General features: G+C 36.8%; 1 protein-coding gene across 1 annotated transcript; it reads left to right on the top strand.

Moving 5' to 3' along the window:
- The first annotated feature begins 980 nt into the window (after positions 1 to 980).
- LOC130968049 (cytochrome P450 736A117-like) lies at positions 981 to 16,649 on the top strand. Its single transcript, XM_057893129.1, has 3 exons — positions 981 to 1,438; positions 6,989 to 7,536; positions 15,956 to 16,649. Exons 1-3 carry the CDS (start codon positions 1,087 to 1,089, stop codon positions 16,559 to 16,561), a joined length of 1,506 nt encoding a protein of 501 aa, XP_057749112.1. The 5' UTR covers positions 981 to 1,086; the 3' UTR covers positions 16,562 to 16,649.
- The last annotated feature ends 631 nt before the right edge of the window (positions 16,650 to 17,280 follow it).

Below are 17,280 nucleotides of genomic sequence, written 5' to 3'. Positions count from 1 at the left end.
TAGTTACAAATCACAAAACTTATTAGTTCCTACCATTTCTCTTTAAAAAAATATATATACCAGACTGGCTCTCAAGTCCATTACATTACATTTAAATATATAGTGGACTAAAAACAGATGATTTATTTTTTGTCCTAATGTGGGACAAAGTAAGTATAACTCCTATAACTTCTATATTACAAAAATTTGGTTTTTCTTTCTAACGACAATTTTCAAATATTTTTTACTTATTCAACACGAGATTATAATAGGATAATAAATTTCTCCTTTTTAACTTATGAGAAAGACTTTTTCTTTCTTTTACCTCAAGATTTCGTATATTGTTAAAAAGAAAAAGAATTACATTAATATATAAATAAAGAAATTATGACAAAAATCATTTGGATCTTCCGGTCCAGTCAATTTTCATACCAAATCATAAATATTATATATAAAAACTTCTTTTATTTATATTTTACTATGTATTTAAACTTCTTCTTCTCTTGTCCATGGTGGGTAAAGTTGTAATTTTAATGCTTTAATTTTTCAAGTTGTAATTACCCGGGTCCTTTCAGCTTGTAAGATTCAGAGCAGTAAATAATGCAAACGTGGTGCCTGCTTTTTAGTTTGAAACTTCAAATAAAATAAAGAATTTAATTTTGATGCATTATCAGTATAAAATAGTTCTATACATATATCTAATTATATAATAATATATCAATAAAAATAATTATTTTTTATATTAATTATATAAATAATCATAAAAAAGAACTAATATAATTATATAACTGTGTAAAATATTTTATATTATTTAAAGTTTAAACTCAAATAAACTATCATAACTATTCAAAACTCCTTACGACAAGCTCAACACATGTGAACATGTGGTTGGGCATATTGACTTTTTGAGTCCACAAAACAAAGAATTGATAATAGTGATGCTGTTTTAAGTTTTAAATTTGGTGTAAAACGAATACAGAAACTCGAGGGAAAAAATTAATAGTTCAAACATTGGATCATTGGTTTAGCATTCTTTCTCACCTTTCACAACAGTTTGAAACCTTTTCACAAGTACTAGAAACTTGAGCACTCTCTGTTTATGCCACCATGGATCTGTTCACCACCATCATATTACTATCTTTGTTCATTATCCTACTCATTATGAAATATTCCAAACACACAGACAAAAACTCACCTCCTTCACCTCCAAAATTACCCATACTCGGAAACTTGCACCAAGTAGGTTTGTTCCCCCACAAGTCACTCAAAAGCTTGGCTGAGAAACATGGCCCCTTGATGCTCCTTCACTTCGGGAACGTTCCGGTGCTGGTGGTGTCTTCGGCCGACATGGCGGAAGAGGTGATGAAGACGCACGACTTGGTGTTCTCCAACCGACCACCGCGTAAGATGAGTGAGATACTCTTGTATGATTCCAAGGACATAGCCACCTCTCCTTATGGTGAGTAGGGCTGGATAAAATATACGAGCATGAATTACTTTTTATTAAAATTATTTAATATATTTAAATATTTATTACTTTTATTCTTTTAATATCTATAAATTTAAATACATATAATTTTTTTTAGTACTCTCTTATCTCTCTAACACGATATTAAAATTATAGTATTTTTCTTAAAGAGATTATGTTATTTTTTTTATGAAATTATCGTATTTTTTACATTTTTTTATGTCATTTTTTTTATTTTGTCATTTTTTTTTATATTTTTTCACCTCACAGATTATCCTATTCTCTCCGTCTTGTGTTTTTCTAAGTCTAATAAATCAAACACCATTGTCATCTGATTATTTATTCTTATGGATAAATTATATATTTTTCGTCACCTTCCCACAGTTCGTCATCCTCCGACATTTTACCATCTCTTCACAGTTTGTCACCTTTTCGGGTTTTCGGTAATTTTCGAGCAGTTTGCCATCTTTTCAACAATTTTGTTTGTACTTTTTTGTGGTAGTTTCGTTCGTACTTTCGTTGCGACAGTTTCGTTTGCGCTTCCCTTATAGCAGTTTCGTCTGCGTCTTTTTTTTTGCGGCAGATGTGTGTGCTTTTCTTGCGGTAGTTCCGTTTGCGCTTCTTTCCGACAGTTCTGTCTGTGCTTTTCTTGTGGCAAATCCGTTTGTGTTTTTTTTCCGCCAGTTTCGTCTGTGCTTTTTTGCGACAGTTTTGTTTGCATCTGTTCCATCAGTTTATGCATTTCTTTTTATTTTGTTGTTTTAAATAAGTTTCAAACTCATGTTGTCATTTGAGATTGATGGGAGATCCTAGAATATATTATGATCAATTAGTTTCCATTAAAATTATTTAACATATCTGAATATTTATTATAGGATATTACGTATTTAATATTTTAATTCTCTTAGTATCTATAAATATCCTTCAATACTATATCATTTGACACAACTTAAATACATACAAACTTTTTTTTTATTGCTCAAGTCTTGTCCCACTAGGTGGGATCGACTACATGGATCAAATGATGCCATTGAATTCTATCATATATCATGTCTACAAAGAGACCGTTTATATGTAGATTTTGTTTGACCACCTCATGGATGGTCTTCCTATATCGTCCTCTATCTTTCACCCCTTGTCCATCTTCCATCTCATCTACCCTCTTTACTGGGCTTTCTGTTGATCTTCTTCTCACATATCCAAACCACTTGAGACACAATTCTACCATCTTTTTCACAATAGGTGCTACTCCAACTCTCTTCCTCTTATATATTCGTTCTTTATTCTATCCAATCGCATATGATCACTCATCCATATCAACATTTTCATTTCTGCCACACTTAACTTATATTTGTGCTCCCTGTTGATCGCCCAACACTCTGTATCATAAAGCATAACCAGTCTGATAGCAGTACGATAGAATTTACTTTTAAATTTTAAAGGCACTTTTTTATCACAAATTTCGTAGGATGTTTTCTCCATGGTGCTGAAAACCGAACTGGATCGGCCGGTTTTACTGGATTAATCAGGAACTGGTCACTTAGCCGGTCCGGGTAAGCTCAGAAACTGCTTGACAAAAAATCGATAAAAAAATTAGTTGAACCGGCAGTTAACCGGTGAACCGGCAGAACAGTCTGGTTTTTTAGCGAGTTTTTGGTTAAAAAAAAAAACTCTGAATGGCGTCGTTTTGTCCCTATAAGAAAAAAAAAAAAAAGAAAAAGGCTAAACGAACTAAGCTGAACCCTAATCCCTAAATCACCCATCGTACTCAGCAGCAACAACAACTCATCTTTGTTCTCTTCTCTGCGAACCATCGCATAGCCACCACCACCAATCTAGCACCGCCATTGCATCCCGCAGCCACAGCAGCGACGGGTTTGACCACCGCATCATCGCCGACACCAAATGCCCAAATCCCTTCTCCCTCACTCTCATCAGTCTCACTCACCAAAATGGCACAAAATTCCTAACCCACTACGGCGTTACTTCCCTCTCTCTCTCAGCCAGCAGCCACTCTCTCTCTCAGCCAACAGTAGTCACCGCCTCCTCGTCTCCTCCACGTTGTCGCCTTTGGTTGTCCATCCTCGTCTTCTCTACATCGTTTTCATCTTCGTCGTGTGGACTTGCATATCGAAGCGCGGTCGGCTAGATTCCTCCATTGTTGGTGAGTTTACTCGATCCCGTCTGTCTCGCCGTTCCTCCCTTGTCGGTAGTCTTGCCGCCTGTTTCGTTCTTCCGTCACGTCAGTTTGGTTCCTCTGTCGTCGATAGCTCTGCTTTAGTTTTTTCCTTTTGTTAATTTCTATGATTTTGAGGTCCTATTTTTTAAAGATTCAACTCTGTTTGCTTCAATTTATGGTCGTGTATTTTGTTAATTTTACTGAGTTACTGAAATCTGAGATCTGATTCTTGAGTTGCTGTTTCTTTTTTTGTTTGTTGTGTTCTGAATCTGAATTGGGGTGAGTTGATATTTTTTTCTGTTTGTTGTGTTCTGAATTAGAGTTGGCGGTGGTATGATTAATTTTGTCATGGTGTTTTACATTGATCTGCATATGATCTGCATATGAGGACATACATGTGTTACAGCTTCTTTATACAAATTTGTTAGACCCAGCAGAAAGGTTGCAAAAGACATGCCTAGAAACAGAATAAAATCTTCACCCTCATGCCCTCATCTTTATTCCCTTCCATTTCAGCATTGTTAATTCTACAACAATTTCTTTCTTTAATTTCTCCTTTTACCCTAAATTTAGGAAATTAAACGTTGGTTTAGATTTTTCTTATTTTAATTTTGAAAAGAATAAGAAGAGATCAGATTTTAGTTTACTTACCAGATATTGTTATGGTAACAAAAAAGGTCATGGTACATGTTTCATTGTATGTTTAATTTTTAATAATTTTATTTAATATTTAATTAAACTGGTTGAACCTCGGTCGAACCTTTGAACCAGTGAACCAGTCACTCTTCCAGTTCATTGATCAGTCCAGTTCTCGCAACCTTGGTTTTCTCCAATCTTCACATTTGCATTAGGATTTTTCCTTTGACTGTCAAACTTACATTCTATATATTCTGTCTTGCTACGACTTATATGCAAACTATACACTTTTAGAGATTCTCTCCATAAATCCAACTTCTTATTTAGGTCTTTCCTTAACTCTCCTATCATCGACAAAAAATATGCATCATGACACAGGCTCTTGGATATGCTCTGTGAGCACTTCTAAGACTAATGTGAAAATATATGGACTTAAGGATGATCCCTAGTGTAACCGTATACCAATAGAAAATTTCTCTGTCACGCCACCTTGAGTCTTCACACTACTTGTAGCCCCATCATACATGTGTTTAATTGCACGAATATATGCGATCCTTATTCTCTTTCTTTCCAAAATCTTCCATAAGATCTTTATTGGCACCCTAGGGTACGCTTTTTCCAAATCAATAAACACTATATGTAGATCCCTTTTATTATTACGTTACCTCTCCATCATCCTTCTTAATAGGTATGTAACTTCAATGGTGGATCTGTTTGGCATAAAATAAAATTGATTTTCTATTATTTATATCTCTTGTCTCAGCCTCCATTTTATCATTATTTTCCATAACTTCATGGTATGACTCATGAACTTGATCCCTCTATAGTTTTCGCAACTCTGCATATCCCCTTTATTCTTGTAGATAGGTACCAAGGTGCTCTTTCTTCCCTCATCTGACATCTTCTTTGACTTTAAAATCTCATTAAAAAACTTGGTTAACCAACTTATGCCTTTCTCTCCAAGGCCCTTCCAAACTTCACTCGGAAAATTATCGGGTCCTACTGCCCTACTATTTTTCTTCAACTTTAGAACCTCTTTTACCTTAAAATCTCGAACCTTTCGATAATAGTTGAAGTTTTGATATTCTTCCCTCGTGCATAACCGACCAAGACTCGGAAGAATTTTGTGTCCTTTATTAAATAACTCGTAGAAGTAGCTCTTCCACCTATCATTGATCTTCTCATCTTGAGCTAAAACCTCTTTGTCTTTATTCTTTATGCACTTAACCTGATACAAGTCTTTCGTTATTCTTTTAAGGCTCTTTGTGATTCTATATATACATTTTTCTTCTTTCTTCGTGCCTAAAGATTGGTAGAGATCTTCATATGCTCTTATTATTACTTCACTTACATCCACTTTTATCTCTTTCTTAGCCATCTTATATTTTTCCCAATTATTTGTATTGCGACACAAAGATCACTCTTTAAAGCATTCTCTTTTTGTCTTTATCTTTTCTTATACTCTCGCATTCCACCACCAGAACTCTTTGTCTCTTGGCCCTATCTTTCTAAATTCACCAAAATTTTCTTTTATTGTTATTCTAATAACTTCCACTATCCCCCTCTACATCTCCTCCGCGCTTTTATCCTCTTCTCACTTTGCCTTTTCTCCTACCCGTCTTATGAAGCTTCTTTGTTCCTCACCATTCCTCCGCTACCATCTCATTTTTGGGTTCTTCATATGATGTCTTTTTCTCAATTTTTACTCAACGCAAAAATTCATGACAAACATCTTATGTTGTGTTGTTAAACTCTCTTCCAGAATAATTTTATAATTAATGCAAAATTTTTGGTCGACTCTCCTCAACAAGAAGTCGATTTAAGAGCTTATCATGTCACTCCTATAGATTATAAGATGTTTGTCTCTCTTTTTAAAATATATATTTATGATGAGGAGGTCAAAGGTTGAGGAAAAGTCTAAAATAGTTTAACCATCGATATTGATCATCCTGAAACTATGGCCTCCGTGAATACTTTTATACCCTATCATTTCTCTTCCATCATGGCCGTTTAAGTCTCTTCGTAAGAAAATCTTATCTCTCGAAGATATGTCTTAGACCAAACTCTCTAAACCATCCCAAAATCTTATCTTATGTGTTGCTCGTCTGAACCCACTTGTAGTGCATATGCACTAATCACATGAAAAATACCTCATTCCACCATAAGTTTGATAGAGATGATCCGATTGTCCACCCTCTTGACATCCACTACCTCATTCTTCCATTGCTTATCCACGATAATACCTACTCTATTCTTATTATTCACATTTTCTGTATACTAAAGATTGAACCCGAAATTATCCAACTCTCTAACTTTTGCGTCGATCCATTTTGTTTCTTGGAGGCACATGATGTTAATCTTCCTTCTTGTCATGGTATCCACCACCTCTATAGATTTTTTTGTTAGAGTGCTTATGTTCCATGTCTCAAGTTTCAACATTCTATCGCTCTGATCCTTACCTTTATATTTTTCTTTGTGAACTAACTTATTTATCTTCGTTCGTTCACGAAAACACCGGAACCCTTACTCATTTAAGGCTACATCCGGGTACCGATGCAGCGGCTCTTACTCATTTGACACTGTACACGAACTATACACTGCGTTGTTTCTGGACAACGACCTAACTTTAGCGCAATAACGTTTTTGATATATATCATAAAAATTTTACTAAGTTTTTATGTTATTACCCTCTAAAATATCTCATTCTCGTATTTTATGTAACGCAGGTGAATACTGGAGGCAGATAAGGAGCCTAGCCGTGTTGCACCTTCTGAGCAACAAAAGGGTTCAATCGTACGGCCTTATTAGGGAGGAAGAAGCTGCAAGAATGGTTGAAACCATCAAAGAGTTTGCTTCTTCTTCTTCTTCTATGCCATTAAACTTGTCTGAGATATTCTTCGGTGTTACAAATGACATATTGTGTAGAAGTGCTCTAGGGAGGAGATACCGTGGAGGAGGAGAAGGGTGCAAGTTTCAGGAGCTGGTTTTGGAGTTTGGAGACTTGTTGGGTACAACATCAATAGGGGACTATATTCCATGGCTTAGTTGGTTGAACAAGGTTGATGGTTCTTATAAAAGAGCGTCAAGAGTGGCCAAGCGTCTCGATGAGTTTTTGGATCAAGTGATTGCGGAGCATGTTAGTTCTGGGAAAAGGAAAGAACAAGAGGGACTTACTGATAATGTTGATGATTTTGTGGATGTTTTGCTTTCTGTCAAGAACAGTAACGCTGTTGGATTTGAGTTTGACACAACAACAATGAAGGCAATACTCGTGGTAAGAAATATTTGAGTTTGATATATATGTTATTTAGGCAATTGCTATCTTATTCTCTAGTAAATTATTTTTCACAATAACGATACTCAGATTTATTTTACAAAATGAGGAATAGTTATCAACTTATCATATACCTTATTATTTATCATACTAAAAAGTTTAGGAAATTAGCACTTTTGTTGAAATTTGGCCCGTACTTAACTATCGAAAGAAAAATAATTAATCCTACATCATTAGATATTATCTCACACTATTAAAAATATTAATAGTGGCTAATTAATGGTTAAACATTACAAATTCTCCTGATCCTCTAGCACTCTTCCTTATCATACTCTTAAATTTTGTTAATTACATAATAAAGGTGTTTTTTTTTTCTTTTTTTTTTTGTTAGTATACTAGTGTGCGACCCGTGACCCTCCTCTTAAAGTAATGGTTTTTGAACAAAAAAAAAAGAATTCTTCTAAGATGAGAAAGATTATCAGGCCTTTTTTTTTTTAAAATCGACTTTTTTAGTTTTTTTATTTTAGAAAGATTTGTCTCCCATAGATGGTGCCAAAGTTAGTTAATCAACGCAACTAGGATATGAGTGGATGAGAAGCAAACCGTACATGTACATAGATTTGTGCTTAACGATTTAGAACTCCATTAAGTTGATCGGCCTTGCTTTCCCAGCTATATTTTAAACTTTTCAGTCTTTCGGTCCACATCAATAATAATGGAGGCTAAATTAGTCAATAATCAACTCTATTCTTACTTGAAAGCTTTTAGGATGGTTAAAGTATTTAAAGTCCTAATAGAAAATCAAGGATTATGTTTTCTTTTCTTCTTTTAACCCTCTCCTTTCCTAATAGAATCGGCAGGTAGAGGAAGCGTACTATAAGAGATTAAGAGTCATTTGTTGTTCAATTTCGTGAGATAATTAATAGGAATTTAGTCAATAACAAGTTAATAAGTATTTTTAAATTATATTTCATACTAATTAATTATTATTAATTAGTGATTATTTAAATTTTATTTTAAAAAAATACAAAATTAATAATTATTAATTGTAATTATTTAAAGTTGACTAGTTAAAAATTATTTATTTATAGTTTTTCTGATTAAAAATATTTGATTCTATGTTGACTATTGTAAATACCACACACATTTTAAGAGAATAATTTAATTTTAATAATTTGTGTTTTATGAATTACCTAAGACAGATAGATTTGAATCTGAATGTGAAGCCTAAATTTCTTTTGAAATTGTGTTTTTTGGTGTCAAATGCTACTGTTTGAATTTTTTGTGAGGAAGTTAAAGAGTGATACCAACAAAAAATTCTGATACTTTAGTTAACAAAGATTTTAGTAAATTTTTTATACCACGGGGTGCATCCAGACGTACTTCTGAAAGAACATACCAAGGGACCAATACCTCTTGTCATCTCTATCCCGATTTCCCACTAAACTCATCTCAATTGGGGATTCAAGGGACCTTATGACAAGATCGTCATGGATGCCGATATGTTCTTTCTTTCCAATACTGGAACTTCTCATGGATCGGATCAGTTTCATTTCTGATAGGCAGGATCCTCAAGAATGAGGCAAGCCTAGAGCATACGTGAAACTAGTAAGCAAAGATAAGCATATTGGAGACTCAAGATTTCAGAGAGAGAGAGATTTAGAGAGTATTCATGGTGAATATCTTACAATGGTTATTTTGAAAGATTAAGTTCTGATTTTTACAAAGGGAGAGCCCTCTATATATAGAGGCTCTTGGGTAGTAGAGGATAAGAAGGAATCTTATCCATCATTACAACAGGACAAACAACTTTAAGCAAGCTACTTAAATACAGACACGTGGACCGCACTACTAAGAGATAAGAAGGAATCTTATCTCCGGATACATTATGACAACTTTATCTCACATCACTCCTCTCGATAATTATAAAAGGACAAACTTACTTTATGTCACACCATATTTTACATGATTATAAAAGACAAAATATCATAATTGCTTCTGAACATTATGATTGTTGCTGGGTCCCATTCTTCACGGACTGTATTTCGTAATGGGCTCATGTTCATCAATATCATCCACAAGGTTATGTGGTCCTTCTGTGTATTGATCTTCAGTATCCTCTTCTATTCCAGCATCCACATGTGTTGGGCTTGGCGGTATTGGATAGACCCTTGATCCTGGTTTCTCATCTTCAATATTTCCATAGCCATAGGTGGTTTGATCTCCAAGAGGAGAATTCCATGGATGTTCATCCTGGTAGAGTGATGGTGTAGGATAGATCACAGATGAAGCAAGAAAATTGGCTTGGAATTCTCTTAATTCTTCCTGTACAGTCCTGGAGGAAGAAGCTTCTTCTTCTGTTGAAAGTGAGAGTCCTTCAATGGCTCCTGTGAGTACTTCAACATTAGGATTGTTGTAGAAGGTGAGGTGTTTGGCCAGATTGTTGAGACAGTGTTTCTCATCTGTTGGCCATATCTTTGAATAACCAACAATGTTGAAGTTGTTTCTGGTGTATAGGATCCCTTGCCGGGAAACAAATAGCCTTCTTAAGACAAAGGCATAGTAAAACCTGTGTCTCAGCTTATCAGAAATGTTCCAAACATCATGGTCTGTTAGCGCACTGAAGAGTTTTCCTCTCCAAAATGGAATAGGTGCAAACATCTTGAGAAGTTTCTCAAGATTTGTTCCTGAGAAGTTTTTGTCACAGAAGAGTCTGTACATAGCAACTCCAGGAACTATGATAGCGCAATCATACTGAACAGAGAGCGCCCATATAAACCACAACATTTCTTCAGGAATTTCTCCTTTGATGGTAGGGATGATATGATAAGGTGTTTTTGGGTGAAAATATTGAGGTTTTGCTGTGATTTGGGTAACAAGGAGGAGCCTGTGTAGCCAGTAAAACAGGCATTCTTCAGCTAGGTTCTTGACTTCAGTAGCAGTCCTAGGTCGAAGGGAAAAAGGAAACGGTCCAGGTTCTCTTCTATAGAACTTGTGGTCTTGAGGGCAGTCTGGAAGAGGGAAGGTTGGCGGTGAAGCTCTATTCATGGCTAGGATGTGAAGAACTTTGGGTGGAAGTTCTTTGGTTGGTCTGGAAAGGTAGTCAGCTATGGTGTTGTGGTTTCCTTTGATGTGTCTTACTGTGAATTTATAGCGTGAAAACCAATCTTTCCATCTTAGAAGTTGTGAATTTGGTAGTATCTTCCCTTTGGTGTCCAGCATGGATGGAAAAGACGTATTGTCCATTTCCACAATGAAATGATATGCACTTAAGTGAAAACTGAACTTCTCGATTCCTCTTTTGACTGCAAGAATCTCCTTGTATGTAGCATGGTAGTGTCTTTCTGACTCCTTGAACTGTCCGCTAGCATGCGCACAGTAGTGTCTTGTTCCATCAATCTCTTCAAGGAGAACAGCTCCCCAGTAGTTATCACTAGCATCAGTTTGCAGAATGCGTTGTCCATTGCTAGGAATCTTCAATGGTGGGGGTTTCTGTGCTACTTCTTTCAAGTGCTTGACAGCTGTCGTCTGTTCAGGGCCCCAAGGTGGGGGTTGCTTTTTTAGTAACTTTGACAACTGGCTTGTGTGTCTCGTCACATCCGGTAAAAAGTCTCGGATGTAATTGATGATGCCTAAGAACTGTTGGACCTGCTTTGTTGTCAAGTGGTCATCAGGAAAGTTTAACAGTTCTTTTGAGATGTGCTCTCCAGGCTGGAAGAAACCATTATTGAAAGTCATTCCCAAAAAATCAATTTGGGCCTGACCAATAAGGCTCTTTTTTTCGGATAGCATTATTCCATATCTTTCCACGATTTCAGTGAACTGGATCAGAAGGGCCTGATGAGTTGGGCCGTCCCTTGAGAACAGTAGGATGTCATCTATGTAGATGAGAGCTGAGTGGAGTATGGGCTCAAAGATTCTGATCATAGTTTTTTGGAATAATGGTGGGGCTACCTTTAGTCCAAATGGCATGACAGTCCATTGGTACTGTGCATCAGGTATACAAAAACCCGTCTTGTATCTGTCTTTGGGGTGGATACCCAGTTGCCAAAATCCTGCTTTGAGGTCAAACTTACTGAAAAGTTTGGCTTCACTAAGCCGAGGAGTTATGGCGTCAATCCTTGGTAGTGGAAACTTGTCATCTTGTAAGAAGAGGTTTAAAGGCTTGTAATCAATCACCAGTCTCTTCTTTCCTCTGATCTGTTCAGGTCTTTTTTCCACATAGAATGCTTGGCATGCCCAGTTGGAATTTGTTGGTTCAATTAAACCTTGCTTCAGTAACGAAGCGCATTCTTCCCTTGCTAACTTCAGATCTTCAGGATTCATTCCCGAATGGGTTGCCTTGGTAGGATTGATGTCCTCATTCTTTTTGAAGGGCAATTGAATGAAGAACTCTTCATTCTTCCATAAAGGAAGAGGGTGATCAAACTTGTCATGGCTGTCACAACAAGTTTTCAGTAACCTGTTCTGGATGGCTTCATAGTCTGAAGGAGCCTTGCTAATTTCATAGATGCCTCTGTTTTCAAGAAATGGCAAGAACTTCCTTTTGAATTTCAATCCTTCTGGCCATATTGACATTCCCTGCGTTTGGTAATATGCATCAAAACCAAACAATACATCTTTCTCAGGGAGATAGCTTCCCAGAACCTTCAGCCAAATCACCATTTCAGGAAATATTTGTAGTCCAATATTTCCTCTAGAAATATGATCAATAGTAAATCTTCCTTGGCTGGCTGTTGTATAGATTTTGTCATGAGGAGCCCAAAGCTCATCAGGTAACAGATTGGGCCTGACAACAGTTGCACAAGATCCTGTATCAAGTAGTGCTACGACCTTTTTTGGCACATCATATTTGGACGCCAAAAGTTTGACTTTGAAGTGGGGTCGTTGGATTCCATCAATTCTTTTGGAACCTAAGCTTCCTAGACATCCTTCCTCTGTCATCCATTGTTTAGGCGGAGCAGTTGCCATACAGTGGATTGGTCTGTAGTCATCATCAGAAGAACTATCTTCAGGATCATGAAGCATATACTTTGTATATTCATCTACTTCTGACTGTTCTTCAAGGAGGGATTCAAGATCTTCATCTTCTCGGGTTAAGACAGCGTCTTGTAAAGATTGAAGCATCTTTATTTCCCTTTTGCTCGTCTGTTTCTTATTGGGACATTTCTTGGCAAAGTGCCCAATTTGTCCGCAAAGAAAACATTTGTTGGTTCGCTTGTCCTTGAAGGTCTTTTTTCTGAAGAACCTTTTCTTTCCTTTGAACTTGCTTCTTCTGCTGGAATGACTCTGATCGAAATCTGATCGTCTGGTTCTTCTGAAGTGGTGCTTCTTTTTTGTGTGGCAATCACACGAGTTTTTATCCTTGCATTTGATCTGCAGATAAGACTTGTTGCATGCTCCCTTCAGTTTGAAGGAATTCTTGGCGAATTGTTTGAACAGATCTTGCTGGTTGCAGAGCTTATCAAGAGCTGCTAGAGCCAATTGATAGATTTCTCCGAAGGTTATCGTCGGAATATCCTTCTGATAGATGGCCATTGTTCTTCTTATCTCTGGTAGGAGTTCTTTTGGAAGTGAAGCAAGGTACACTTCCTTGAGCGTTGAATTGCTCTGTCCTCCGAGAGGATAGTATTTGGCCTGCATTCTTTTAAAATGCTTTTCCAGATCTTTCTTATTGAGTGAACAGCATTTCATCTCGTAATATTCTTGGGAATTTCTCTGCTGGATAATCCCAATGTCTCCTAGGAATTCTCTATGCAATCTTCCTAGAAACTGAGTAGCACTTCCACTAGTGAGCTGCATTCGCTCATACTCACTTAGTGTGTTTATCCATTCTCTAAGATTGCCGGTCATCCTGGTGACAAACTCAGAGAGTACTTGCTGGATATCTGCATTAGGGCTGGTCATCTTAGTATCAATCCAGGCTCCAAAATCATTCAACCTTTCTCTGTACTTGTGAGGAGGAAGGTTATCGAAAGTGAAATAATGGTTGCCTGCTTTTGTCTGAGTGGACTTGGTCTGTGAAGGATTATCATCTTCTTCTTCTACAACTATTCCTTCTCCTTCGTCTTCTGAGGTTGGGTTGGCCTGATCAACCATTGCTATTGCAGAAAGGTCTGCAATTTGATCTTCCTCAGATGATTCTTCAACCGAAAAGTCTGATGAGTCAGACGTTACTTCTTCAAACGAGTCACTTGAAGTGATGTCTTCATCAATCATTCCGATTGTCCTCTTTTCTGGTGCCTGTTCTTCTTTTCCTTTGGAAATTGCCTCAGTTCTTTCTCCAGAGGTTTCTCCTCTGAGAAATTCTCTTTCTGACCATGGAGGATTATGCGTCCTTTTTTGTGAAGGTTCTGTAGGTTGGGCCGGGTGTGGCTTAGGCTTTGTGTGTAGTCTTCGGGCAAGGTGATAATGGGTTTTGAAGATGTTATCATAGTCAGGTTCATTTATGTTTGGCTGCTGTGGAGGAATGTAAGTGGGTGTGTACATGGGATACTGTGGTGGATATAAGGCTAGTGGATCTGTGGCCAAAGCTTGTGGCTTGGGTTGTCTAGCTTGGTCTTGTTCGATTTGTCTGATCTGGGCTTTAATACGGGTAAGCTCTTGGTCTTTCTTTTGGAAATCTGGGCCAAAGTAATGGGTTTGGATGTAAGTCTTTAAATCTTGGTCAAGTTTTTGGGCTTGTATGGTCAGTCTGTGTTTTAGCTCATCAACTTGAGTTTGAACTGAGTATACTTGTGAGGACAGGTTGTCTGTCTTTTCAACGAGTGTTTCCAAAGTGTGATCGATTCTCAACAGGACTTTGTTTTGGCTAACAGCATTCTCCGTTTGCCAATTCAGGACCTCATCTTGAGGTGAAGTTGACTGAACTCCTTGTGGAGTTACTCCTTTTGGGGCTATGTATGGCCGTCGAGTAATCCTTTGACTATCAGTGGAAACCTGTAGAGGAGGAAACTCTTGCTCATAAGGCTTGAGAGTTGCTATACATGGTACAGCAATAGGATCTGAAAATTGAGACCTAAGGATCTCCTTTTTCTTCTTCCTTAGATAAAACCTTGGTGGTTCTCCAGGTTCATCTGGTGGATAGAACTTTGGAGGAGCAGTACAGCTCTGCTTCCTGTTCTTCTTGGACTTCTTCTTTCTGTAGTAGTCTTCATCTTCTGATTCTCCCCAGGCATCGCAGTCGCAATCTGAGTCACACATACTATGGTCAACATCCCATATGAAATGGCCATTGACGTGTGAGACATAAACTGGCTTTCCTTCTTCATAGTAGTGAATTGGGGGATCATCTTGATCACTGGTATGTTGAACAGTGAGAGGAGAGATCATATAGATTCTCCTGGAAGATGACTGTCTAGAAAAAGATGGTCGTCCTTCTGTTCCTGATTTTTGAAATATTCATGTCAAACCCTGAATCTAGCCAACCTATCTTTCATAATACAGAACTATCTCTTGATCGTTTACCACCATCTGTTCATAAAACTCTATCCAACAAAATAGAAAACCTTGTTGAAATCACCCATGTACCAGAAGACTCAAAGATCCCTGCTACCCAACAACCTCTCATCAATCCATACTCTTTCTACCACCGGAAAAAGCAGTTTAGTATTCGCCACCTTATAAGAAGGGAATCATCACCTCCTGTTAAGGAAGTGATCCAAACTTCCTATCTACAACAGTGTGGTCTTCAAGCCACCTCTGCAGAACAGTATGTTACGATTGAGATCCCCCAAGAACTCATTCGTGAATACTTGTCACAAGGATATACTCATTTGCATCTTGGAGCTATAAGGATGATTCTGACCTTACATGGCAGAAAAGGGCTGCCTGTCACCGCAAAGATTGCACTTTTAGACACCACCTTCAAGGATTACCAACATGCGCTTATTGGAGCACTTGTATCCACTCTCACTAATGGGAGTGTGATTCTTACAATCTCACCAGATTTCACCATCAGGCTTACAGATCCGACCCTTTCCCGAAGGATTCGGATACAGATCCAGTTGATTGGTGTTACACAAGATGCCAGTGCTGAACAGGCGACACTCCATCACCAGGTGTTGTACAGAATCCAAGATCACGCTTTGGATCTGAACCTTCCAAATAACACCCATGATGCTCTTTTGATGTTCACGGACAAAAGCCATGGTCTAGCCATAGTTAGCATCCCAAGGATGATTCCTCCAGACGAGCTTGCGGCCATAGTACCACTGGAATGGATTACTAACTATGAGAGAGCCTTCCCACAAAGCACTCCTTCTGTCGTTAATGGTAGATGACAATTCTTTTTTCCAACTTAATTAATTTTGACTTCAATTTTGTTGAAACTTGTTAATATGACTATTAATTATTGTAACTGTTGATTAAGTAAAATTTTAAATTATTAATACATATTTAATGCGAATTATTTATGCAGGACATGTTTACGGCAGGTACGGACCCTACGTACACTGTGCTAGAATGGGCAATGGCGGAACTGTTAAAACGGCCAGCGGTTATGCACAAACTTCAAGATGAAGTGAGAACTGTTGTTGGAAACAGAAGCAACATAACCGAACAAGATTTGGTTCACATGAACTACTTGAAAGCTGTGATCAAAGAAACACTTCGGTTGCACCCTTCACTTCCAGTTCTAGTTCCTAGAGAATCCACCAAAGGCATCAAGCTGAATGGGTATGACATTGAAGCTGGAACACAGGTGTTGGTGAATGCATGGGCCGTTGCAACGGACCCAAAGTGTTGGGACCAGCCACTTGAGTTCAAGCCAGAGAGGTTCTTAAACAGTTCGGTGGATTTCAAAGGGCGTGATTTTCAGTTTATTCCTTTTGGTGCAGGAAGGAGAGGGTGCCCTGGGCTGCAGTTTGCCACTGCTCTTGATGAAACTGTGCTGGCTAACCTTGTTTATCATTTTGATTGGGATTTGCCTGCTGGTTCTAAGGAATTGGACTTGTCTAAATTTTATGGACTAGTCCTGCATTTGAAATCACCTCTCTTGGCTATACCAACCCCTTATTATGAATGAATAGTATTGAATTGAATAAGTTATGACGAGAGAAAGAAAATTTTGTGCAAAATTGACAATGAAATTATATACTTCCTCTCTTCTAGAACATCTATCACAAATAGTATGCTTAATGTAATGATACTTCAATGTATTTAATTGCAAATTTTAATATATCAAATTATGAATGTATTAAATTTTTAAATTGACTAATATTTTAAAGAGAGAATAGTAATGTATAATGTTCAATGAAATCTTTTTTTTATTTTTTTTTATAAAAAAATATAGATATTTGTTGCACTCGCTGTACCAACTAGTGCTGTCTTATTTGAAATTAGATTTGTTCGAACTGCATTGATAACCTATAAGTAAAATGCAGAGTTATCACAAAACAGTATGTTCATATCTATAAATCAATAAAAGATATAAAAAATATTATTTTTGAATTTATCAAATTTAATTCAAATGTTAACCAAAATGATATTCTAATTAGCTAAATCACAATACTTTACATGGTATAATCTTTTAAAAACTTAAACTAATAATTAAAAATATTAATAAAAAAATAAATTTCACTGTTCTCTAATTATAACTATATGTTGTGAATTGTGAACCTAAACTTAAAGATTAATTAATATACATATTGTATAAATGAAGAATAAACTAATTATATGGTCTAAAAAATACATGTGATATTATTTCACTTCACGAAGATACATGTATATATACTCTTTATATGA

This window comes from Arachis stenosperma, chromosome 3 (assembly GCF_014773155.1).
Source record: "Arachis stenosperma cultivar V10309 chromosome 3, arast.V10309.gnm1.PFL2, whole genome shotgun sequence".
Taxonomy (NCBI): domain Eukaryota; kingdom Viridiplantae; phylum Streptophyta; class Magnoliopsida; order Fabales; family Fabaceae; genus Arachis; species Arachis stenosperma.
This window is presented reverse-complemented; position numbering and strand designations above follow the sequence as displayed.

Excerpts from the sequence above, each read along its gene's own strand:
- LOC130968049 (XM_057893129.1), top strand. The coding sequence starts at position 1,087 with ATGGATCTGTTCACCACCATCATATTACTATCTTTGTTCATTATCCTA. Across the intron at positions 1,439-6,988 it reads CATAGCCACCTCTCCTTATG|GTGAATACTGGAGGCAGATA; the intron begins GTGAGTAGGGCT and ends TATGTAACGCAG. Across the intron at positions 7,537-15,955 it reads CAATGAAGGCAATACTCGTG|GACATGTTTACGGCAGGTAC; the intron begins GTAAGAAATATT and ends TTATTTATGCAG.